The sequence below is a fragment of the Microtus oregoni genome, unplaced genomic scaffold (genome assembly GCF_018167655.1).
Source record: "Microtus oregoni isolate MIOR12 unplaced genomic scaffold, Mior012 000007F_ref0000211, whole genome shotgun sequence".
Classification (NCBI taxonomy): Eukaryota; Metazoa; Chordata; class Mammalia; order Rodentia; family Cricetidae; genus Microtus; species Microtus oregoni.
The window spans coordinates 41103328-41129849 of NW_024543066.1; the positions used below are offsets into that span (position 1 = coordinate 41103328).

At 44.9% G+C, this 26522-nt stretch overlaps 1 protein-coding gene across 4 annotated transcripts in view; it reads right to left on the reverse strand.

The window, feature by feature from the left end:
* Positions 1 to 26522, reverse strand: part of Runx2 (RUNX family transcription factor 2) — a 237420-nt gene that overhangs the window by 122751 nt on the left and 88147 nt on the right. For all 4 annotated transcript variants that reach the window (XM_041656169.1, XM_041656166.1, XM_041656170.1 and 1 more), the window contains one exon: positions 20367 to 20528. In XM_041656169.1, coding sequence (XP_041512103.1) covers positions 20367 to 20528 — 162 coding nt within the window. The remainder of the gene's footprint in view (positions 1 to 20366; positions 20529 to 26522) is intronic.

The window sequence follows — 26522 nt, forward strand, 5'->3', positions numbered from 1 at the left end:
CACAGGGAACGGGGCTAATTTCCACACCCTCTCCCCTGTTGCAAGACTGTATTTTGGGGATAGATTTTGTCATCTTTGTCTTATAAAGTGGTATCTCTACATGAAAGCCCAACCCAGCCTCAGACTAGACCTCTGGGGTGGTTTGAATGAGAAGTCTCCCATAATTGTCAGGCATCTGAATACTTGGTTCCCAGTAACCGGTGCTGTTCTGGGAGCCTTAGGAGGTGTGGCCTTTGGCCTTGTGAGAGGAAGTGTGCCAATGGAGACAGACTTTAAGGTTTCAAAAGCCACATGTCACATTCCCAGTTAGCTCTGTTTCCTGTTTGTGGTCTGAGATGCAAGCTCTCAGCTTCCAGCCGCCATGTCTGTTGCCTTCTGTTCCTGCCAATATGGACCATCCCCCGCTGGAACCATAAGGTCCACATAAACGCTTTCTTCTCCAAATTACCTCAGTCACAGTGTTTTATCACAGCGGTGGAGAGTACCAAAGACACCTCCCAACAGACCTCACGCTGATTCGCAAGCAGGCCAGGGGAAGGAGGAGCTGGTTCCAGACAGCAGAATCACACAAATCCAATCTACGCTTTTCCAAGACAGACTAAGAGGGCTTAGTGCACGCAGCCCAGCCAGTCCAGCCCAAGCTGCCCACAGCCCACACCCAGACCCTGAGCCACTTTCTTTCCCATTCTCATTTGTGGCTCGTGTGCTCCAGGTAACACAGTCAAACTGGACCCCTTTCCGTTTGCTCTAGTGCCTATATTTTCCCGTTTCCTTTGCCTTGGCCTCCATCCTCCCCCACCCCTCTTCCTCAGCACTGGGAATTGAACCTGGGGCCTTCTACGTGCTGGGCAAGTACGTAGCTATCTATCCCTAGTCCTCTTTTATTTTCTATTTTGAGACAGGGTCTCCATCATTCACCTCACTCTACAGGCTCCTAAGGAAATGGAACTTGATTCTCCTGAAGACTCCTGGCCCTTGGCCCTCTGGGCGGTTAGGATCACAGGCCTGCTCACCTGATCCAACTTGCCTTGGTTCAGCCTTTAAAGTCTTTCTTCTTGCAGCCTCCTCTCCTCTTGAAATTACAAGAAGCCTTTAAAACCTTCCTCAGAATCCCATCCTACTGGAGGTCCCCCGACATTTCATGGGCCTTAGCAACCTCACCCTCCTCCGTGCTTCTTGGAGTCTCCACTTGTACCCAGGAGAGGGATGCAGAGGGACAAAAGCCACCTTGCCACCTCTACTGGCCTGCGTGCTTTTGGAATTGGAACCCGTCCCACTTCCTGTGAACACCTCGAAGCCTTTCTCGGAGCAATGGGTGAACGGTGTGACACGCGCGAGGGGGAAAAGGGTGGCCCGCAAACCCTTGTGATGCAGCAATTTGTGTACCTTCTGCCTTCTCCTGTAGAGCCAGCTGCCATGCCTGCAGTAGGACTCACTTGAGTTAGCACACACCCGCAGATCTCCTGCAGCCTCCAGTTCCACGGTGAATCTCTCGCCCTAACCCCTACTCCCTTAGCCTACACATTTCATTATGGGCTCTCACTCATTCACCTGTTTTAAAACCTTTCACTGTTTTTACATACATCTGACTTAATCTTCACAAAATGCCTATGAGGTAGGCGTGACAGGCAACAATGACAGAGAGGCTTTTTGTCAAGAACGGAAGCCCCACCACCACCTCCATAACCCAAACTAGTTACTTGAGGGGAAAAATTGTTAATGCCCCCTTTCCACACTGGGCTTGCCCGACTGGCATCTAGCACTTTTGTGCAAATAGAATTCCTGATAGGAGAGCACACAGAATTTCTTTCCAAACAGGCATCCTCGCTTGCTTCCTACTGATGTGATAAACACCATGCGCAGAAGCATGGGCATGGAGAGGAAAGGGTTAATGTCACCTTACAGGCTACATTCCATCATCAATAGGGAAACGAAATAAGCCGGCATGGTAGCATATGCCTGTAACCCCAGCACTCAGACAGCTGAGGCAGGAGGATAACGAGTTGGAGGGCAGCCTAGGCTATCTTACTAGACCCTGTCCCCCCAAAATGACACAAAACAGACACCAGGAACAATCAATTTTTTCCCATGAGTGCTGGTAAGGCTTCTCATGTGACTATGTAGACACAATGGCATCAGAAACCAAATATCACCTTCTATTTAACCAAAAATTGGACTTAGTCTGAAAGGGTTCCTTTCCCTTTGTCAGTAAACACTAGTCTAAAGCCAGGGAGAAGAGGCTGGGACTGCTGCAAGCCTTATGTAACCTCGGAAGCTAAGTGTGGCATTACTGTAACCAGTTCCTCTGACTGTCTCAAAGGTTTTCCACTCGAGCCCTGAACACAGAATTAACTAAAAACTTCTGCAAGAAAAACGTCCCTTTTAGAGTTTGATTTGGCATCCATTTCAAAGAACTGTTTGTATATTTTAGAATAAGGAGACTTCTCCTTTGATTGAAACCTTTCTTTTAACAATGGACAAGAGAAGATTTCCCCTCTGAATGACTTAAACAAAAACAAACACGTCCTAGTTACATAGACCCTTGTTCTCAGAGTGATCTTTTTTTTTATGAGAAATCAAGTCCTACAGATTGCTAAGCATTTGGCAAAAGCCTTCAAACAGCAAAAGTTCAATAATGAAATTCTCCTTTTTGTAGGAGATAAATAAATAGTAGCCTCCAAATGGAACTTTCACTTTCTCTTTACTTGCTAGCATTCCACAGTCAGTACACACACACACACACACACACACACACACACTACACACACCACACACACACTACACACACCACACACACACACTACACACACCACACACACACTACACACACCACACACACACTACACACACCACACACACACTACACACACCACGCACACACTACACACACCACACACACACTACACACACCACACACACTCTACACACACCACACACACACACTACACACACCACACACACACCACACACACACACTAAACACACCACACACACACTACACACACCACACACACCACACACACACCACACACACACACTACACACACCACACACACACTACACACACCACACACACCACACACACACACACTACACACACCACACACACCACACACACCACACACACACACTACACACACCACACACACACTACACACACCACACACACATAGACACACTACACATACCACACATACCACACCACACACACACACACACACACACACACATCTCCAGATGGCTTCATATAATGTTTATTCTTGGTGCTGTGGCAATAAACTTACCACCAATGAACCATCAACATCTGTCGGTGGCTGCTCCTGGCCCCCTTGTATGTCTTTGAGACATGAAACCCTCTGCTTCCCAATGATAAAGAGATACACCTAACGATGTATTGAGGTTCTGCTTGTTTTAACGAGGAGAAAAAGAGGGCCTGGTGTATCTTGTGGGGTTGTGGGACAAGAGACAACTGAAAAGCTGTCTAGTCACGGCTCTTCAAATAGTGGGCAATCTCTGTGTGCTAACATCAAAACCCAAGTCCCATATCTCTCAGAGTCAGAATCATGTACTCTGAGCCCACACTAGACCCAGACAGTCCAGAGAGAAAATGCTGCCAACCACAGGGCAAATATCTGTTTCTGAAACTATCAAGAAGGCTCAGCGTGTAAGAGTGCTTGCTTCGTATGTGTGAGGAGCCGAGTTCAGATCCAGAGCCTCTGTAGACAGCCAGCTATAGTCACGTTCACGCCTATAACCCTAGCGTTACAGGGCGGTGGGGACAAGGATTCCTGGGGCTTACTGAGTCACTACCATCTTAGCTCTGGGTTCAATGAGAGCCTTTCTCAAAGACATGAGATGGGGGGTGATGGAGCGAGCCCCCACGAGTACACACATTCACACATGTGCATGTATAAACCATATGACTTCACAAATCTTCCTGTCACGATGGAGAAAAGAAAGACTGGGCTAATTCCTGGTGAGGTCTCTCTCTTCATTGGGTCAATATGTTGTGTTCAGCAATAGAGAGAATGCCTATGGCCTACAAGGGCAGTCCAGTGCAGATGTGGGCTCTGCCCAAGCAAAGGTCAGAATGGAGGGGTCCCTGACTCTCAGGGTTCCAGGATTCTCCAGTAGGAAAAGGTGGGGATTCTACTTTGCTACACAACAGACAAATGTGAGGCTCCCCAACAATCGACAGCTCTATCCAACGACACACTGCCCTTGTTAAGAATGGCCCTCATTTACTGAAAGCAGTATCAGCATTTCAGATGAGGCAATCAACTAACAACAGCTATGCTGTGCAAAAAAACACCCAGGTTCTCATCCTACAAAACAAGTGTGCAACATAGGCCAAAAGAAAATGAGAAAAAGAATTGGCGAGATGGTTCAGTGGGTAGAGGTTCTTGCTGCCAACAAGCCTAATGACCTGAGTTCTATCCTTGGGCCCCACACGGTGGAAAGAGAGAACAGATTCCCAGAAGTTATCCAATGAATTATTCCTTTTCTAAGGAAACCTTTCATAGTCAAATGTAGCATGGAAACCAAGTACTACAAGTGCAACAGTGTAAGCCATTCCTTCTCACTGTTCTAGGTCCTTTAAGCCATCTCTTTGAACTATTATGTCAAGGGTCTCAACTCCCACAAGGACATACATACATACATACATACATACATACATATGTACATGTATATATATAATTAAACTATATATGTTTATATAGTGTTATGCATAATTCAAGAAGCTTTGAATTTCTTCACCCCACACATAAAAACATAGACTTAACAGCTTCAGATTTCATTCATATGCATATTTTAAACCTTTTCAGCTAAATATCATGTTTACAAAACCAAGAGGCAGATTATTTCCACCACCGTTTCTGGCTAGAGACAAAGTGGGTTTGACCCGTCTAAGGGTCCTGGGGTCCATTTCTCACGGGACCATGGGCTACTTTCTGAGCACTGCTGGTGTAATCCAGGTGCAGCCTGGAAAGAAGAGGAGGATGCTAAGCCCCCTAAGAAGCCGCCATGGAGCTGGAGCCTCTCAATAGTGTGGCTCTGGGACTGGGGAGATGTCTCAGGCACTGAGCACTCGCCTCACACTCACAGGGACCTGTTTTGAGTGCCCATGTCAAGACAGGTGCAGTGGTATGTGCTTGTAGCCCTAGCAAAGGCAAGAGGGGAGAGAGAAACACGAGGATCCCTGGAGCTCACAGGCCAGCTACCACAGAAGTCAAGTTCTAGGCCAATGAGAGATGTTGTGTCGACCCAAACATCTGCAGAAGGGGATACTGCAGAATGGCAGAATGATGTCTGAGCATGTATGTGTGTGAATACAATACACACATAATCCCCCTCCACACACACACCCGTGCATTTAGGTCTGAAATGGAAACTCCTTTGAAAAAAAAGAATAGTAGGAAAAAGCACATTTGAAACCTAAGACTTTTTGCTGTATCTCGATTCTTCTCCGCTGTCACTGTGTAGCCCTAGACAAGTCCCTTGAGGTCCCTGAGTCCTGACTCCCTAGTGGGATTATCCAGACTGTGAGGCTATCAACACCTCAGGGAACCGCTATGCAGACTCAAGGGAGTCATGTCTAAGAAAGGGGTTTCTACATATTTGGGGCACCATGGAAACAGAAACGCACTTGGTCCTAGCCACCCATGGGTCTGCATCCATGCAGCAAAATAATGCTATTTTCATATTTTATTTTTATTTAGTTGTATGTGTGCCTGCTTGTCAGGATGTATACCATGTGTTTGTGGGTGCATAAGAGGCCACAGTTGGAGGGACAGGAGTTAGTGAACTGTTTGATATGGGTCCTAGGAACCAAACCAGGGTCCTCTGCAAGAAACAAATACTCTTAATTTCTAAGCTACCTCCCCAGTCTCACAGTTTTTATACTGCATACACAGACTTCCTTTTTGCCACCATTTTCCCCAAATACAGTAAAAACAATTATTTATACAGCATTTACATTCTACAACATAGTACAAGCAATCTGGAAATTGCTTACACAGGAACACGTGAGAAGGTCACATGTAAGCAGCACATCACTTTATGTAAAGGAATGAGCATCTGTGGTATTCACGGAGGGTTCTAAAACAAACCTCTTGGATACCAGGGGCCAAATGTACTGTTTTCTATGCACTGTGTGTTACTGAGCTGCTATAAAGATTCTTCCTATTTTTCTCTACATTTAATTTGTCTCAGATATCTTGTGCTTATCTCTAAGGTTTACATGATTAAAAACAGTATCATTTCTGATGGTCTGAGTGTCTTGTGACTTTTCAATTGTCTAACGCTATAGAGTTCCTAAATTGAGGTTAAAAATGCCTCCTCCTTCCCAGTAGATCCTTAGATTCTTCCTTCAGGTTCTGGCTGTACCCCACTCTCTGCCCCTCCTGACTAGACCAACTTCGGGGAGCATCCTCAGAAGACAGCAGTTTGACAGACTGCCAGAAAGTGCTTGCCAGTGACCTCGTCAAGAGCAGTGTGATGGATTTGAGCACATAAGCAGGATCTGTATCCATCAATCTTTATCCTTCTCCTGATTTCCCTCCACGCTCGTCTGTGTTCAGCTTATGTGACTTGAAACCGCTACATTTGCCTGCCCCGTTATTTCCAGGTAACTGTTCTCAACACGAATGGCTCTAAGTTGGGTTCTTCTGCGACGCTTTTATCTAATTTGTTAGAACTCCGTTAGAAAGATTGTTTTCAAACCTTTAGCCCTAGGTTCTGTATCTTACGGTTTGAACTTCAACCTTATTTAAATGTTAGAGAGATACTTGGAAGAAAGCAAAGCGATGAAAAAAGAGAAAGATGCAAGGGCCCCTCCCTCCTGGGGGGACCTGCGGTGGGGGGACCTCCAGGGGGAAGTCACCGCTCTACAAGGCTACCGCCTACACTTCAAACAGCGGCTTGTAGATCTACAAGGAAAGTGCCTGCCATGCAAGCATAAAGACCTGAGTTTGGATCCCCAGTATGCATGCGCAAAGCCAGGCCCTACGCCTGTAATCTCAGTACTAAAGGCAGGGGGAGGGAGACACAAGCAGGTCTCTGAAGCTCCCTGGCCCATCAGCCCAACCCAGCTATAAGCTTTCCCATCTCAAAAAGACTGAGGTGAGAAAGGGGATGGTAATCAGAGGGGTCCCAGAGAAGGGAATGGGATGAAAATGAATAAAATTTATTATATTAATATATGAAATGCAAGCAATAGAAATTTTAAATAAAAGTGAGGAGTGATTTTGGAAACACCTGATGTAAACCTTGGGCCTCCATGCATACTATACCCCCATGCACACCATACCCCCATGCACAAAATGCGCATGTTCACACTAGCAATCATACAACCACAAACACATACATACACCTTAAAAAGTAAGAATACAACATAAAGTCTTGAAAGAGTGAAACATACAGGTGTTTAGTTTCCTATTTTTAGGCTCGTTCGATCAGGTCTTGACTTATTCCTTCTGCACTGACACAATGAGGAGGGGTCAGTCCCAACGTCTGGTGGCCAGGGTGGGACTCAATAGGCCAGTCCAGGTCCCCATTTTAGGAGGAGGGAAGCTCACACTCACAACTGCACCAACAACTGTTACACATCCTGGCTCCTGGCGGGGGACACCCCTCTTTCCAGTAGATCACCCAGGATTTCCATTTTGTTCTGTTTGCTTTGGGTGACTCCATCTGCTATCTGTCATCCTGGTTTTGCCTCTTCTTTTTCTTGTTTATTTTTTCTTTTACAATGAAACTCTCGTTCACTGTCTTGGATGACTAGTTCTGATTGTAAACTTGGCATGCTCGGCCTTGACAGGCTCACCGAGATGCAGAGCTCTGGACATGTTTGTGGGAGAGTTTCTGAGGTTAAGATGAAGAGAGCCATCTTAACTGTGTGTGTGTGGGGGGGGGGGTGCAACACCATGTGCTGGGGTCCTAGAGGAGAAAGTGAGCTGAGCACCTGCACTCATCTCAGACCCCTGAGTACAGAAGTCATGTGACCAGTTGCCTCTGGCTCCTCCCACCACATCTTCCAACCATGAAAAAAAGGAATCCTTAGGAACCATAAGCTAAAGCCAGGTGTTTGTCACAGCAGGGAGAAAGCAACAGCTGAACCCAAAACTGAAGGTTGCCAGAGAAGAATAGTTTCATGTTTTGTATCACATTCCTGTGTGTGTGTGTGTGTGTGTGTGTGTCTCTCTGTGTGTGTGTCTGTGTGTGTGTGTATGTATGTATGTACAATGGTTCAGAGATGGCAGTCGGAGGACAGCTTGTGAGAATCAGTTCTCTCTTTAACCATATGGGACCTGGAATCAAACACGGGTTGTCAAACCGGGTCACAAGTGCCTTGGCCATGAAAATTTTGTCATCATAAGGATAATCTCTTTGGGGCACAAAGAAGCTGAGGAAGGAGCAGAGGTTTAGTACCAGGACAATGGTGACAGCCCTGCCAACCCAAACCTTTCTCCTTTCATTTTAACTTACAAGATCCTGCTTAGAACAAGGTTCCAAGTCCTCAGAGTTCAAGGCCTTTCTACCGAATACAGAATTTTTGAGTCCTATCCCCTCCACTCACATGGAGACATTCACCCTGCCTGGATGCTCACCCCACTGTGACTTTCTCAAAGGAAGGATGCTAGCTCATGGGTCTGAAGCCACTAACCACTCCCTACCCAGGGTTCTCTTCACTTCCTGAGTCTTGCCCTATGCTCCCAGCATGGTTGCCTGGTAAGCACTGGCAGAAGCAGCTTACTCACACCTCACCTATGTGCTGGTCTTAAAGGCAGCCAAAGGAACCTGTACACAAATCTCTGAAAGATCTGAAAACACACAACCTGCATTTTAAGAGGAAGAGCGCATACAACACCATTTCTGTCCCAGAAGGCACCTTGTCAGTTGCCTTTCATTGCGCTGAAATCTGGCCCTACTGCTGCTCTGGTGTGAAAGAGCTAAGGGTCCTCAGTGTTGATGAGATCCAGGGGTGAGTTCCCAGGGCTGCGTGTTTGGTCACTGCCCTCTCACAACACAAAACCTCCATGAGTTGTTCTGCCTTCTTCATCAGTTTCCCTCCTATGAGTAGCATAGGTTCCGTGGATGAGTGAATTACCATTGGTAATAACCTACATTAAGGAATCTTTTTATGGGACTGAAGAGTTGACTCAGCAGTTAAGGAGGCATACTGCTCTTCCAGAGGACTAGAGTTCTGTTCCCAGCACCCTCAGCAGGTAGTTCACAACTCCATGTATTAGAGCTACAAAGGCATCCGGGGTCTATGATCTCTGTGGGCACCTGAACACTGGTGCACACACGCACACTCACAATCACATTAAAAACTTTTAAAGAAACATTCTACCACCAGATAGTGGTGGTGCACGCCTTTAATCTCAGCACTCAAAAGGTAGAGGCAGGTGGATCTCTGAGTTCAAGGCCAGCCTGGTCTACAGAGCTAGTTCCAGGTCAAACAGGGCTACACAGAGAAACCCCGTCTTGAAAAACCAAAAATGAAAGAACGAAGGAAACATTTTACTATGTGACTCTAAAACACTATAACACTGATGAGTCATCAAGAGGAGCCGTGTCAGGATTCAAATAACACTCTTTTTAACGATAGCTAATTTCTTCAGTAGAGGCTGGGCCTCTGTCTCATCTAGTCTTTTCTAAGAGTAGTTTGCTCTTTATTTTGTGTGTCTTGCTATTGCCGTTAACAGCTTTGAGATAGGGGTCTTGCTATGTCACTCAAGCTGGCCTCAAGTTTGTGGACTCAGATGGTTCTCCTGCCTCACCTCCTGGGCAGCCGGGGGTAGAGGCTCTGCTGCCCCCGGAAGAATCGGCTGTTCTTTCATCTCGGTCACACCCATTCTTAAAGTGAAAATGATGAGCACGGGTCAGCTACATCAAGTAATGTAAAACAGCAGTGAAATTAAATTCCTCAATGAAAAACTTAAATCTTCAGTGTTCAGCCTGCCTATGGACTCTGACATACTGTATAGTCTGGCATAGGAGGCCCTAAAGCAGAGGTTCAGCTGGGGTCAGGGAGCAAGGTCTGAATGCTCATGGTTTTTGGTATTAATTAACCATCATAATCAATTGATGTACCAAAACACAGCTTTCCTTACCATCTATGTGTACTCATTAGTGTTAATTGAGGTTTTGAATGAATGACTACCCCTAGCCTTCAGAGAATTTGGTCTGTCGCGCAGATGATTATGATATCTTTCCCGTAAGGAAAGGCCTGCCCTTCCCTGCTCTAGTTTACACATACCGACATTCAAAGCTCTATGGTCGTCCTTGGAAGAAACCTGCACCCAACAAATTCTGTTCACGCATAAGGAAAACTAAGACCCACAAAAATTCAGCAATCAATCCAGGAACCTGGAGGCACACACAAGAAAGAGTTCCTCAAATCCCAGCCAAGTCCTGTGCCCAGTACAGTCTCAATGATGCTACGGTTGGTCAAGGACTGTGCTATGTGCCTGGGCCATGGAAGAAATGTTTGCCTGACAAATCCCATCAACGTGATCTGATTGAGGTCCTGATGCTAACTTGATGTCAGGTCCAGTGCCCTTTGGGAGGTATTACCCAATCCAAGGGTTTCAGCCACTTGTCAGACTAAAGGGACCCCAGGAAGTCTTATTAACTCTTCAAGGATCATTTTGACACCTACCAATTTTTAAGGTCAGGAAACTTTAACTTTCCCTGTTAACCGCCTGGAGGACAAAACTCTTTCCTTTCAGAATCATGTGGTCCATTCTCCTTTAAATCATGATAATTAAACAGCATTTTCCTAAGGGGCTTCTGGGTTGTCTCCTTAAACGATGAGGACCACAACATCATTATGAACTTTTTACTTTAGTCTGTTTTCATTTCTTCACAGTTTTTTTTTATTTAGAAAGGGTTCTTCTTAATTATACATGAATTTACTTAATTTACTTAATTATGCATGGATGGATTGGTTATTGATTCTGTGCTCCTCTTGGCACAGGGCAGGATTATTTATAGCCATCCTTTTAGCTGTTATTATCATTTCATTAACTGTAGCACTATTACTAATTGCACAGACAGCTGGAACCATGACCACTTTGGCTGGAGAAAGAGCTCTGAAGTAACACGAGACAACCAGTCTCTACCACAATCTCTACCGGCTGTGAGCAACCCTTGCTTCTGCAGAGGTCAAAGCTCAGGTGATGCCATGAGCAAGTAAGTCCAACGTCTCTATTGTTTCTAGAATACACGGCCCTGGTTTACACTCACTAAGATAACAAACAATATTCCTTCTCTTCTAGGTCAACTGGACGCAGGCTGGAGTGCCCTGTGGAGACTCTGTGTGGGAGGAGAGCACCTCAGCTGATGGACCGCCTCCATCAGATTGACCCATGTGTATAGGGCCCTTTCTTGATTAATGTTGTTGTGGGAAGACCATTCCACTGGGAACAGTGTCACCCTTGGGCTGGTGGTCCTGGGGTGTATAAGAAATCAGGCTGAACCCGTTATGGGAAGCAAACCAGTAAGCAGCACCCTCCATGGTCTCTGCTTTAGTTCCTGTTCTGGTTTCCCTTGGTGATAAGCCGCTACCTGGAAGTGAATGCTGAAATAAGCCCTTTCCTCCCCAAGATGCGATTGGTCATGGTGCTTATCACAACAACATAAAGCAAATTCAGACACATGTCAAGAATAGTTGCATGTCTGTCTATTCTAACTGTAGGAACTTAGATATGGATGGGCTCATGCATGTTAAATCATAGTGCTAACTGTGTTGTTTCACCTTATCAAAGACATTAGCTAATTCCACACTGTATCTCATGCTGGAACATACATATGTTTACAGAATATGAAATTCAGGTAATGACAACAGTTGGTCATCTCCCACAGGACTCCACCTCTGGATGCGTTAACTTCTGGATAACCATCAGCATGGTGAGACCCTAGGCTTGCAGCACTGGCTTTTGGGCAGACTTTCCCATGACCATATGCAAGCAAGGTGTGGACATTGGAATTACAGAGAGAGAAAAGGATTGGGAAGCCAGGCTTGAGGCCTAGGGGAGCTTTCAATCTATCCAGAGTTATAGAGAGATAGCAAAGGATTAGAAGCCTAGGCTCTGGGCTTAGGGGAGCATTCAATCTAGCTGAGGAAAGATCCCATAGATTCCTGTAAGATATTAAAACCATTATGAAAAAGAATCAATATGAATCCAAATGTCAAATAGGCCATTTTTAAAGTTAAAAAATGTAATTATTGAAGCAATTCAGAATAAAAGGATAACCTTTTATTATGGAAAAAAACTGAGTTTTTTAAATTTCCTAAAGGAATTGGCTTTAAGTTGGTTACAAACATAAGTTAACAAAGCAGAGGAGCAGAAGAGGTCTCTCCTCACTAAGAGTCTGAGCATCCGTGGCTTCTGCTGGCCTAGCCTGGGCTGCATCCCAACATGACTGGATAGCTACTCGCTGGCCCTGTCGTGTCTTCTAAAGGAGATGGGTGGCTGCCTCCCCACCACAGACTCTGCTGTCTGTGTCTGTCATCCCTCGTCCACTGTCACACATTTCAAGTGCATGAGAACCACTTAATGGGTAAACCTGAGCCGTCCCTTCTAGGAAGAAATTAGAAGGTTAACAGGACACAGGGTATTAGCCAAAACTAAGGCATTCTTAGCAGGCAGAAGCTGCCTGAATTAAACAAACGGAGTTTGACTATGAGATCCAGGCACAAAGAAGGACACAAAAAAAACCCAGAGGTCACTAGCTGGGACAACAGGGTGACAGGAAACCTTATCACACACGAAGGCACGAGAAGCCAAGGAGATACATCAGGAAAATTCAGGAGGGCGAGGCTCATGAGAAAGGACAGTAGTCGAGAAGGGGTCATTTGCGTTGTCCTGGAAGAACAGCTTCTCACTCAGTTTACAGCTGAGTTCACGCACCTTCCATCATTCTCTCAGAAAAGCCTCTGACACTTTATTGCATGATGGCTATAATTAATGTCAGACTCAAAATTAGAAATCAAAAAATTCTATTTGATCCTTCGGTTTCAAGTTGGACCTAGAGTATGTTTTGGCATGATTACTAACTGTTAGCAGAAAGTTCTGGAAACAGATGTAGTCTTGATATGTGCTCTAAATATGAAACACATTGCAGAGAGAGTTGGAGATAAAAATATATACCGCTTATGCACACGCTGGCCGTGCCATTTCCTGTCCTCTCCAGCAATAAAGTCTCTCTCGTTTACCCTTCTTTTGTTATTCCAGGTGAACAAAATCCTTTCTTCTTCTTTTTCCCCTTTCTTTTATCAAATTTTAAAGTTTATTTATTCATTTATTTATTTATTTATTTGTGTGTGTGTGTCTGCATAAATCCCCCCCCCACATGCACATATGATGGCACACATGTGGAGGTCAGAGGACAATTGGCAGGAGTCCGTTGGTTCTGCCCTTCCATCATGTAAGTGCCAAGGGGTGTCATGTTTGTGGCAAGAGCCTTTGCTCTCTGACCTATGTCAGCAGCCCTCCTTGTCCTTCTGTGTAACGCTCTTGTTTGTTTGTTTCTATCTTCTTTATCATTTGTAGTTGTTTCATTGTGCTATGCTAAGCACTAACTACGTTTCAGAAAATGTGGAAGGCTACGATGATCGGAGACTATGTAAGACATAGCTGCTGTCCTTGAAAAGTTTGCCCCGAGTGAAAAGAAAGCCACACGTAATGTAATCCCAGAGCTGGCTTAAAGTAGCCATGCAGCTTCCGTTCTTTTGCAAGAACCAGCAGTGAGGGAGCACTGTTTCCTCAGAAGCTGGTAAGCACACATCTCAGAAAGACGTGAACACTGGAGAGGCCCAGGCAGCGTACAGAGAGGATGCGGGTGCAGTGTAGATAAAGGAACCGCTTGCTAAGAGCAGAGTGCTGGTTGGAGATGAGATGCCTGAGAGGAAGCCACAGGGCCCTGCACAGCAGCTCTGAGAGTTCTTCAGAAATGCCAGTGTCTAGAGAGAAAGGGGACACCGGTCCCTAGGAGCTACCGCTAACACAGCAGGGCAAGCACAGGAATGGACCGTGATTTCTAACCAGTCTGTACTGTGTTTGTGTCCATGTGAATGACGAATGTGTAGGAGTTTGTCTACAGGCCAAATCAAGAGAAAGGCTTCTACGGGGTGCGTAGATATGTGGTTTGTGTGGTATGTGTGTGTCATGTATGTAATATGTGTATGTGAAGTGTGTTGTGGTGTGTGTATGTGTCTGCATGTGGTGTTGTGTAAGAGCATGCCCATATGTGTGGGGAGTATACATGAAGATATATGCATGCCTATGGAGGGCCAAGGACAACCTCAGGAGGCATCCTCAGAAGCCATCCACCTTGTTTTTGAGAAAGGGTCTCCTACCCAGTCTAGAACTTGCCCATGAAGGTAAGTTGGCCAGCCAGAGAGCCTTGGGAATCTACCCACTGCCCCCCCTTGGGCAGGGTGACAATTCCGTGTTATTGTGCAATGGTGGCCATGATAGGATTGGCAAGGCCACAGAAGGTACGGCACCAAGTGTGAAGGAGCCTAGGATAGGCTGTGGGCTCAACTTCATAACAGTGGATCAATACTCAGTTGTAATAACGCAAGACATAAATATCAGGAGTCAGTGGGTGGCGGCTAGAGGATCTGCAGGCTGTGAGCTCTACTTAGCCTTCCTGTAGAATCGGCAAGACTGCTGTGAAACAAATAGTAACTTAAATAACGTGTGAGCGTGTGTGCGTGCATGGGTGTGTATGTGTGTGTGTGTGTGTGTGTATGAATTTTCTGTTCTTTTAAAAGTAATATGCAACTTAGCTTTCTCGCTGACATTCACTGGTAAGTCCTAATGTTGTCTTACTCCTTGTAAAATTCTGAGACACAAGGACAAGCAATTTTGAGTCCCTTCACTCCATGGTACCACTAGGGCACAAGAAGCCATGTGATAGGTCTGAGAACAGTAGAAAGAATCTTTAGTGACCCTGAAACTAAAACCAGGTTTTCCTCACCTAAATTATCCCTGCGCTCATCCTGGATTACAGCAGTCGCTGTGCCCTGAGAAAATCAGGGCGTCTGGTGAAAGGACAGCCCACTCCCGAGTGGACATCTACCAAAGGAGGCTTCGTCATATCTTACGGGAACATCTGTAATCATGTGCCTGACATCTCTGCCTAAGCATGACCCCTTGCTTTAACCACCCTATGTGTGGGTGACTGCACAAGTGTCAGAGGTAAATCCCACCCACACCTACACCCCCACCCTGCCCCGGCAACAACTGACAAGATCCATGTATTAAAAAAAAAAAAAAAAGCTCAGAGCGAAACCACGTACATAGGTTACACTCTGAGCTGGGGTACGTCAGGCTAACTACAAATAACCGCAATTAGCCATGCAAACAGGCTGAGTCAGCCTCACGGTCTGGGCCAAGATTTTCCAACAGACAGGGTAGGATTGAAAACCAATCTTTATTCCCAGTACTTGCGTAAACTGAGGTTCAAGTGGGATTAAATCACATCTGCCCTTGTCAGGAGACAGACTATTTTTAGGGAAAGCAAGACGAACTCTGACCTACAAATTTGAAAACGCCTGGATCAATCACCATCGGTATGATGAGAGGCGTATGGAGCACGCCATTGTTAACACGTGGGACGTGTCTTTGTTTAGGGGCCATTAAATTTAATAACTTCCCTCTTTATGGCTTTAAATAGGGACCCTCTTCAAAATAAGAGTGGCTCCGTGGAACTTAATCTCTTGCCTGTGGCTATGCGGAGGGGCGAGCTTACCAAACAGGTAGTGCTTACTGTAGGAGCAGGTATGCCGGGGAAATGTAGGATCTCCAGTGAGTTGTCTTAACCTTAACTTTCTGGTGTGTTAGTCTTAATTGCTGGGGCTTTCTTTTTAAACTTCCTGAAGGTGTTGCTCCCTCCTGGGTGTTGAGAGTTGTTCTCTAGAAATAAATGCTCACATGGATCTAGCACACCAGAGCTACCGACTCCAAAATCTGAACTCAGGAGATTTGACAGGGACCAGGTCATGAGGGACATTTCTTTTCTGAACGAGCTGTTTCAAACACCAGTGAGTTTTAAATGACATGGACGAATCCTCCTGACAGCTCTCGAGTGATCAAATAGGTCATCCCCCTGCCCCCAGCAGCTTCTGTATTTTCTGATAGTGATAAAATCATTTTCAGTGACTCTATTTATTAGGCTGATGTCACTCTGCTGACTTTCAATTTATTATATAATTTAACTTTTCTTAATAATTTATTGACTTTTTGTGAATATCCTAACTGATTTTAGCTTTATAAATATTCACTTAAAACTTTAATAACAAAAATGTACATACTCTAGAAATTCTATGTGCTATATACCACATGAAGTGAACTTCATGAACTGTATGATTTTTGAACTACATAGGAGGGTAAATTCATTTAAGTATTGAAATATTCCAAAACATGTTTTGTTTTTAAGTATGTTCTGTAATACATTTAAAAATACCAAAAGTGGGTATCCATTTTGTTAAACAAATAATCTTTTAAAATTTCACTTTCCTATTTATTTTATTAATTTAAGCCAAGCTTTGCCTGCAAACCACATACAGATATACAATTTTTAAAACAATTTTAGTTTCAACATATCAGCTATAATATGTTGCATACTGTATGTCAGGTCTGTCCTAAATAGTTTACATTCTCCCAGTAATCCTAAAGGATCATTATTATATCCCAATTGATAAAGTTTTATAAACCTAACTTTTAGACAGTTAAGGAACTTTTGCCTGATGTTTACATGAGGTGCAAATCTGGGTCAGAACCTACTATTTCTCACCCAACACAGTCTGCAGTGTTTTGTTTATCCCTTAGGCCAGAGAGATGTGACCTGAAAGCATCTCAAAAATGACCTTTTGGGGATGGTGATAGAGATTAGCATTTTTTGTTTGTTTGTTTTTCGAGACAGGGTTTCTTTGTGGCTTTGGAGCCTGTCCTGGAACTAGCTCTGTAGACCAGGCTGGTCTCGAACTCACAGAGATCCGCCTGCCTCTGCCTCCCGAGTGCAGAGATTAGCATTTGAACTGCCCATGTTACAGCCTAATAGTGGGTGGACAAGAGGGCTGGGTATGATAGACTAGAGGACTAGGTATGATAGACTAGAGGACTGGGTATGACAGACTAGAGGACTAGGTATGATAGACTAGAGGGCTGGGTATGATAGACTAGAGGACTGGGTATGATAGACTAGAGGACTAGGTATGATAGACTAGAGGACTAGGTATGACAGACTAGAGGACTAGGTATGATAGACTAGAGGACTAGGTATGACAGACTAGAGGACTAGGTATGATAGACTAGAGGACTAGGTATGATAGACTAGAAGACTAGGTATGATAGACTAGAGGACTGGGTATGATAGACTAGAGGACTAGGTATGACAGACTAGAGGACTAGGTATGACAGACTAGAGGACTGGGTATGATAGACTAGAGGACTAGGTATGACAGACTAGAGGGCTGGGTTTGATAGACTAGAGGACTAGGTATGATAGACTAGAGGACTAGGTATGACAGACTAGAGGACTAGTTATGACAGACTAGAGGGCTGGGTATGATAGACTAGAGGACTAGGTATGACAGACTAGAGGACTAGGTATGATAGACTAGAGGACTAGGTATGACAGACTAGAGGGTTGGGTATGATAGACTAGAGAGCTGGCCAGGGTAGACAGACCAGAGAGCTGTCTACATCCACAGTACATATAGATTCCATCCAAAGAGTTTTATTTTCTAAAGAAAAAACAAAACCTTCAAGTCTCGCTTGGAGGAAGGTCAGTCTTGTATATCTTGAGAATGGTTTTATATATTGAAGAGAATAATAATAAAGTAGAAATTGTGCAATTTGGCCCCTGGAACCCTAAAAAACAATCATCTCCCTAACATAATCCCCAGGATGGGTCCCAGGTTGTGGAACAGGCACCCACTCCTGGCCCATCAGGTAATGCCGGGGTGCATGGCCCCGCAGGCAAGAGCCAGGTCAGGAGTTGCAGGGTTCCTCCTGCTCCTGACAGTCCCCAGCTGTCTGTTCCTTCCTGTTTCTGTACAGGCTGACAGGAGGGATTTTCTGTTCTCTTTACTGTTTATACAGAACCTCCCACCTTGGCTCCATGCTATTCCTTTACCAGTCACAACTCACAGAGATGCTCAGAGAGGAGGAAAAAACTGGACGAAGCTTAATTTTAAACCGGTATAAAGCAGGGTCTCATTTCTGCCTTTGGCTCAAGATCAATACCCAGCTGCCTAGCCAGTCGGTTTCTGTTCCCACCACCTCTTCTGTAGAATGGAAAGAACTAGAATGTCATTTCATGGAAATGCTTGAAGCGACAAGATCAAAACAACCTTGTTCCACATCACATGTGTGAACGGTGAACACTAAGGAGTAGCCCATCGGGTAGTCATCTGCTCAACATTGTTTACAGCAGTTTCCATGGTGAATTCAGGTGTGAACACACTTTGGCAAGAAAATTGTGTAGGCTTGTGTCCCTACAGCTACAATTGTCCTCCGGAACCCTTTCTTTCTTCTTTCTTTTTCTTTCTTTCTTTCTTTCTTTCTTTTAAAGAAAATTGTTTACTTTTATTTTCTCTGTGTGTGTGATTGAGTGTATGTATGTGTACCATGTGTGTGCCCCACACCCATGGAGCTCAGAAGATCCCCATAACTAGAGTCATAGGTGGTTTTGATCTGCCCAATGTGAATGTCGGGAAACGAACCTGTGCCCTTTGCTAGAGCAGCAAGTGCTCTTAATGGCTGAGCGATCTCTCCATCACCACTGGGGCTTTTGAAAGAAACAAAAACCTGCTTTAGCTACAAAGATAGGTCAGATAGAAGCCCGAAGGGACCCTAAACACAAGCAAGCCTGCAAGTCTTTGCTAAGAGTCCTGCTTGCTCTATGCAAATTCATTTCTTCCTACGGAATACAGAAGAAACAATCAAAACTAACTCAACTCCATCAAACACTGTGGCCTCAGCACCACGCTAACTCTCTGCCCCTCTGTGTGTCTTCCTTTTCCTCTCCCGTGTCCATGATTGATGTGCTGACTAAAGGAGACCTCATTCGAGAGATGAAAACTATACGTCTAGACTTGGCCCAGCTCCCAAGAGATGTCATGTGATTCATAGGCAGGGACAGCAGTGGTCAATAAAATGAGGTAACATGGTTATCCAGAGAACCTTCCAGCTCTCCCCCCACCCCTCTCCCATCCCTACTCACCCCCGGGAGTCCATCTGCAGCAGAAAATGTGAAGGCACTAGGACCAGAGAGCCCTTTCCTGCTACTCGCTTGAGAAACAAAGCCTTCCCTCCTCCCAAGTTGAAAGAAATAAAGGAGAGTGGACTAACGGAAGCCTGCTGGCGGAGCTTCAGCTTGTCAGTGACGGGACTCAGCGCAGAGAGTAACGGCTCCGAGCTTTGCAGAAAATTGATAGAGGGAGAGAAACGGAAACAGAGACAAAGAGAGAAAGAAAGGCATTAACCTGGCCAGGAGTCAAACAGGTGCTCAGGGGCAAACGCTGACACAAGACGGCATGAGATACAGTGGCTGTGTGCCCTGCGAAGTCATATCTGAGTATTAATATGAGCGGGGTGGACGTCAGGGCGAGTGGAGAGATTTCCCCCCCTTATTTATGGGACTCATGTGTTTGGGTGAGGGCCTTTAGCTTCTTGTTACATGTCTGCCTGGAGGCTTACGTGAAACTCTCTGACTCCCTCTGCTAGACTCTGTAGGATGGAGAAGAAGGTGGCCAGGTCACTTCAGACAGACCCTTCCACTATGATCACAGCTGTGGGTGTCTTTGGAGTGGTGGATCTGTGAGAACCAGGGCTGCCACCCAGAGTGACAGTGTACCTTAGCCTGGAGCTACCGCTTGCTGCCTTCCAAGCTCCTCCGGGTCTCACTGTGCTGTGAATGACTAGGTCTCCTCAGCGTCCTAATCTTGGAAAGGGTTACTGTGGAGCCCAGGCAAGAGAAACAGGGTGGTGCCAACAGTCTGTACTTTGACTTAAAAGTGGAGGAAGGCCTGGGGCGTGACCTTTGGGAGAAAGCTCTAGGTGTAAGACCACCCCTCAACTGGGAAAGGATTCAGCAGGCCACTAACTGAGTATCATTAAAGGTCATCTTAAGAAAAGCATGCCATGTCTGATGGATTTTCATCTCTTGAGTTAAAAATGTTCAAGTGTTTGATAGTCCCATCAATTCAGAAGACCAGGTGCCTAATGTTAAGTGCCTCCTAACACAGTGACTGTGAGCATAGATAAGCCAGGCTGGTTCCATTCCCACCCCCAGCCCCCTGGCCCTGTGCAGGAGTGGGCTTCTCATTAAAGTTCGGTCTTTACCTGAAATGCGCCTGGGCACATCGGTGATGGCGGGTAGCCCAGTGCCCCGGGTGGAAGACAAAGGCGTGGTGGAGTGGATGGATGGTGACGTCATCTGGCTCAAGTACGAGGGGTAAGACTGGTCATAGGACCACGGTGGGGAAGATTGTGCCTGCCTAGGATCTGGAAGAAGAAAAAAAGATAAAAAAAAAAAAAAGCAGTTCAGTATTCCAGCTACTGCAACCATAGAAACATGCAGCCCAGAACTTAGAGCACAGAAACAGAGGAACAAGATGACAAAATAAATAATAATAATAAATATCTCCCACGGCCTCTTCCCTTTTAGGCCTTAACTAGCCCAGAGCTCTCTAGACTTGATGTCTCAATGAACGCGACAAAATGAGTGCGCATAAGGTCCATCTGTCTCTCTTGTGCATAAATATTTCTATTTGGAAAGTCCAGTGGCCATTTAGAAAACAATCCATTTTGCTTATTTTACAAAGTGGAATTTATTTTATTTATTCTCCGTATTTTCTAAAGCTCCTTTCCTGAGCACACTTTTTGAACTGTATTTTTTTCTATCAGTTAACTTGTATAACTTTGCAGGAAGATGCAGACTTCTCCTTTAACTGTTGTTTTCCTGGGTCCATGCTTCAGCGGGCTCTTAGATCTAAATGTGTGTAACTCTGCACTTCCCTTACAGTGGGCTTTCTTTCGGGGAGAGTCACTGGATGCCGTCTCCTAATGGAGTCGGGGAGACAAGGATGGAGGTGGGCGTGAGAATGGAAGAGGTAGAAAGGAAGAAAGCAGGATACACTATCTCACAATAAAGCTAAAACGGAAAATAACCTTTGAGAAAAGACAAGTCAATTTTAAAACCGACTGGGATTGACTATAGAAAAGCTTCACGGCCGTTCAGGCTGGATGTTAAACACGTAAGTTCCTGGTGGCAGGAAGATGGCCCCAACCAGGAGAACAGGAAAATGTTTTAACCCCACTGAGATCTGTTTTAAAAGTGTCAAGTGTTTGGACTGTAGCTTTGTGCTCCCCATAGCCGCTGATAATAAAAATAATGGGCAGAAAGCTGCTCACAGTTAATCGGCAAGAGCTGAGACGCCTTTGATCCATCTCCGTGGGGTTTAATAACAGGCCATCCATTTGGACAAGGAAAGAGAAGGCAATTGTCTTTCTTTGTTTTCCCTTTGAGACTGCACCACCTGGTTTTCCCAAGGGGTCACCCATTCAAGTACTGCTTGGCCTCCTGGATCAGATGAGGCCGGGTGTATTCGGAGTAGTTCAGGCAGAATCATAAACAAATTTAAATTTAAATGCTAACTTAAACTTTTATGTTAATTTTTTTAAAAAAATTAATAGAATTGGGTCTTACCAGATATAATCTGAATATAGATGGGCTTTGGAATGCTTACAACTAGGTCAGAATTACCTCTGAGACTTCCACTCTCTGCATGGCTTTGGCCACACAAAGCCTTGGCTTCCTCTCATGATAACCCGATCACAGGAACATGAGAGTAAATGAAAAACTATCAAGAGAACAGCACAACAGCAGACTTTCCGTACAGGGCCATGCGCTTTTTAAGATTAATCTGCAAGTACATATGTCTTTGTGTGTGTGTGTGTGTGTGTGTGTGTGTGTGTGTGTGTGTGTGTCCAAATGAGTACAGGTGCCTGCAGGGGCCGAAAGAGGGCATCAGATCTAGGGCATCCCCTAGAGCTGGATTTCCAGGCAGCTGGGAGTTATCCAATGTGGGTGCTGGGAACTGAACTCCTGAACCCTGAAAGTGCAGCACCTAATCCCAATTTCTGAGCCATCTCCCCAGCCCTCCTTCTTTCATTCTTATATTAAAATTGAACAAACAACAAAATGCTCTTCAGAGCAGATTGTTCCATCCTTAAAACACATTTGAGGCATTTGAGGTGAAGTACTTTAGGAAAAGGTATAAAATTCTCCCATTGACTATTATTGCTTGAATATTAACAGCTTACTTTTTTAAAAAAATGTATCTGAACAGTCAATTCAGATTTATTTCTCAAAATAAAAATGAATACATAATAAGACTCAGATTTTTCCTAGGCTCCTTCCTCTTTTAAAGCCGCTAGGTTTTTTTTTTTTCTATGCAGTCAAAGCTTTTGAGTTCCAGCTATTCCTTGCTTATTTGTTCAGTTTGGAAACAATTTATTTAAAGACTATCTAAATAGAACATACTTCCTTGAGTGGAAATAATTAAATACATCTGGATATTTATCTGATGTTTACTGACATTAATAGATACGGGGAGGCACTCGATTCAAGTTTAAGGACCATTTTTACCTGAGTTTGCAATTCAAGAAAAGGGTAGGACTGTATTAACATATTCTTTCCTCCAGAAATCTAAAAGATACTGGATGATGAAAAATAATGAATTTCTATGTTTTAAGACTCTCAAGGTTGAGGCTGTACAGATCGGCAGTCTTTCAGCTCTGAGTGGCTGGTCCTTGTTATCCTCAGATACTGATATATTCCTAGCCTTCCGCCACAAATGTAAGTTACTATTTAGAGAAATGGAAAATCATCTTCAGATGGGGAGGGATTCGTTCCTTACAGAGGAGGAAAACTGTCTCGTAAAAGCAAGGGGCTGGACTCGAGCACATTTTCAGCAGATGAAAGAGACAACTGTCACACAGCTACAAAAGGGGCTTCCTGCAGGACAGAAAGCTGGGCTTGCATCATCCAGACTGAGCTGCACCAGACAGCTTCCTGAACAAGCAGTCTGATCTGCGCATCCAGTCCTCAAATGCAACAGCATGTCGGTGGGCTAGTCCACCGTGCCTACCCTGGGGAAAATACAACGAAACGCAAGGAATGGCTATAATGATTAAACATATCCCAAACGGAGTGAGGGTGCTTAACTCGGTTGTAACACGCAGCCTTGGTCATTCCCTTTGTGCAGAGAGACAGCCTAGGACAGTGGGAAATGAACAGGCCTTCTAACGAGAGAATGTGGGATGAGGGTCACCCTACTATTTATAAGCTTTATGACATCAGCTGGGGAGCAAACTCTCTGAGCCTCCAATTTCCTTGTCTGGAAAATGAGACTGCACAGCGTGCCAAAGTGACTCTGGCCAAGTGGCTGTACCCACTGGCTACGAAGACAGACTGAGGCTAGTCTTACAGCTCCCCACTGTTTGGAGTAGGTCACTTAAACTCCTTGGCCCAATGGTTTATCTGTAAAATCAGGATAATGATCCTGATTGGGTTTTCATGAGCACAGCATGAACTATGCCAGATCCGATCATGTATCTGCCTCTCACAGGATCTATTAAGTAGATAAGGAAAGCGGTGCTAGCTGTAAAATGAACACAGTAATAACTGCAGGCATGTTTGGAAAACCAGGTGAAAATGAAGCATTTGATAACTCCTATGATCTATGCTAAAACTACCATTGGGCTTCCAGTGCATGTGGGCAGGCTCTACCACGTAACCTGGAATGTTCTTAGAACTGCTTGTTTCAAATGAAGGTGGAAATATCATCTCTGAGTTTGGCCCCAACCAATAAAACCTAATAATTCACAGTGAATGGCAAGTCAGCATCATTATTCAAAGAAATAAAAATCTGACTCCACATTATCTGGGCTTCCCTGGTGTGTGTGTGTGTGTGTGTGTGTGTGTGTGTGTGTGTGTGTGTGAACTTACAGGTGGCTTGAATAAATACCAGAATAATAAAATGTCATAACTAATCATTCTAATTTTCTCTTATGCTATGGAAGAGTTATTACATCAAGGAAGTTTTACATAAAATTTCTGCCTGCCAAATATTAACTTGATCGGTCTAATAAAGGACAACTTGGCTTTTGGTAGAGGCTTTCCACGAGGATGTTCTCACCAACACTGAGCAAAGACAGGGTACTTGGACTTTGTCTCCTGGAGGGTTGGCTGTACAGCCCAGCCAGTCTCTTTCAAGGTCCTCGTCCTAAGACTGTATGACAAGAGTGGGGGAGACAGGAGAGAGAGACCAAAGAAAAATAAAATATAAAAAGTGCCACAGTGTATGCACGAGATCAGGTGTGAGGGACAATAACCTTGACCTGAAAGCCAGTGGTCTGAAAACCCCAGGCCTTTCCAAGCACTAAGTGAATGACAACAGACCATGACTCCCACAGACACCATTTCTGGGCCACTGGCTGCACAAAGGACGACCTGTCTAAGCTTCCATTTCATCAGCAACATAGGGAGAAACAAGACCTCCTCCTCCTAAACTTATGAAGGCTAAGAGAGTGTAACAGTGCATAGCATGGTGCCAGGCTGCCTCGCTGCCCATTGACAAATGTCAGGAATTGACTGTCTTTAACTTGGACCCTGTCCTTCTTGGACTTGGTTTCACCTCAAAATAAACTCCCACATCTTCAAATAGCTTATCCTCTAACTTTTCAATCTTGTGGTGGGAGGAAAATGACTAAAATAACTTAGTTTCCTAAGAACGTATAAACCTAACTTAAATATATAGTTACAGTGTGTGTGTGTGTGTGTGTGTGTGTGTGTGTGTGTGTGTCACAGTTATTAATGCCCACAGTGGAGAGAAATCAAGGACCTGGCTGGATGGTGGTGGCACACGTGTTTAATCCCAGCACTTGGGAGACAGAGGCAGGCAGATCTCTGTGAGTTCAAGGCCAGCGTAGTCTACAGAGCTAGTTCCAGGACAGCTAGAGTTGCTACACAGAGAAACCTATTCTTGAAAAACAAAAACAAGAAAGGAAGGAAGGAAGGAAGGAAGGAAGGAAGGAAGGGGGGGGGAGGGAGGGAGGGGGGAGGAGGGAGGGAGGGGGGAGGGGGAGAGGGATGAAGGAAGGGAGAAGGAGGGAGGGAGGGGGAAGGAGGGAGGGAGGGAGGGAGGAGGAGGGAGGGGGAGGGAAGGGGGAGGGAAGGGAGGGAGGAGGAAGGGAGGAAGGGGGAGGGAGGGGGGATGGAGGGAGGAGGGAGGGAGGGAGGGGGAGGGAGGGGGGAGGGAGGGAGGGAGGGAGGAAGGAAGGAAGGAAGGAAGGAAGGTCAAAGACCTAGTGCATGGTTTCTGAACTTCATTTCCTGAAGAAACCTGAGCCTTCTCTAAACTCAGTGAGTCAGAGCAGGTATTGCTAAAATCACCACAAAGGGCCTAGCTCTACAACAGACCATCGAGTTAACCATGATCAATGGGAAACTCTCGTCAGTTAAGCCTTGGCTTCCTTTGCTTAATCTCACTGGAGCTATAGAGCATGGCTTGTATTTCTAGGTGTTCAGAAACGTGAGTCAAGCATCAGGAGCTGTTTTCTCCAAAGTAGGAATAGTCTTGATTCCAAAGCCCCAAAGCATGGAAATTTGGAGATTATGTCCTCCAGGACCAGCATCTACCCAAAAGCATCTACAGCCTCTCAGAAGATATCAAAAGAAATCAAGCCTGCTACTGAATGTTTTAAAAATTATTTTTAAAGATTCTTAAATTTATTTTCATTTTATGTGCATGGTGTTTTGCCTGCATGTATGTATGTGCAGGCAAAATGTTTGTATTTCCCAGGGAGGTGAGGATTTTCTAGAAGTGAAGCTACATATGGCTGTACATCACCAAATGTGTGCTGGGAACCGAAGCTGGGTCCTCTGAAAGAGCAGCAATGCTCTTAATCACGGAGCCACCTTCCAGCCCCTGATTTAAACTTTTTATATTTTTATGGGGCTTTAAAACTACAATTCATTCTTTTTATGTGGCAACCTTCAAAAACAGTATCCAAAGCATCTCACTGTATTACAGATGTGTAAGTGTTTTTACATCAATATGGAAGCTTCAAAGCAAAACCTTTAGTGCCATCTTTATGTGCATACACTCTTTAGTGTTTGAGAGACCTGAAATATTAAGTTATCACAAGCATATTTCAGTATCACTCCATATCTATTTCTGCACAAACCTAAAACAAGGTCTTAGCAAGGAACTGAAAATCAGATTTTCAACTTGTAACGTAAAGTTGAGAGAGAAAAATTAGGTCTTTCCAATAATGAGACTCACAGGTAGGATGTGATAAGTCATAATGACGAAATGCTAAAGAGGAGAGAGCAGCAGAGACGCTGTGGATGAACCCGGAAAGGACAGCCTCCACACGTCTCCACACGCCTCCACATGCATGAGAGCAAGCTCTGAGTTGCCACCAGGCATG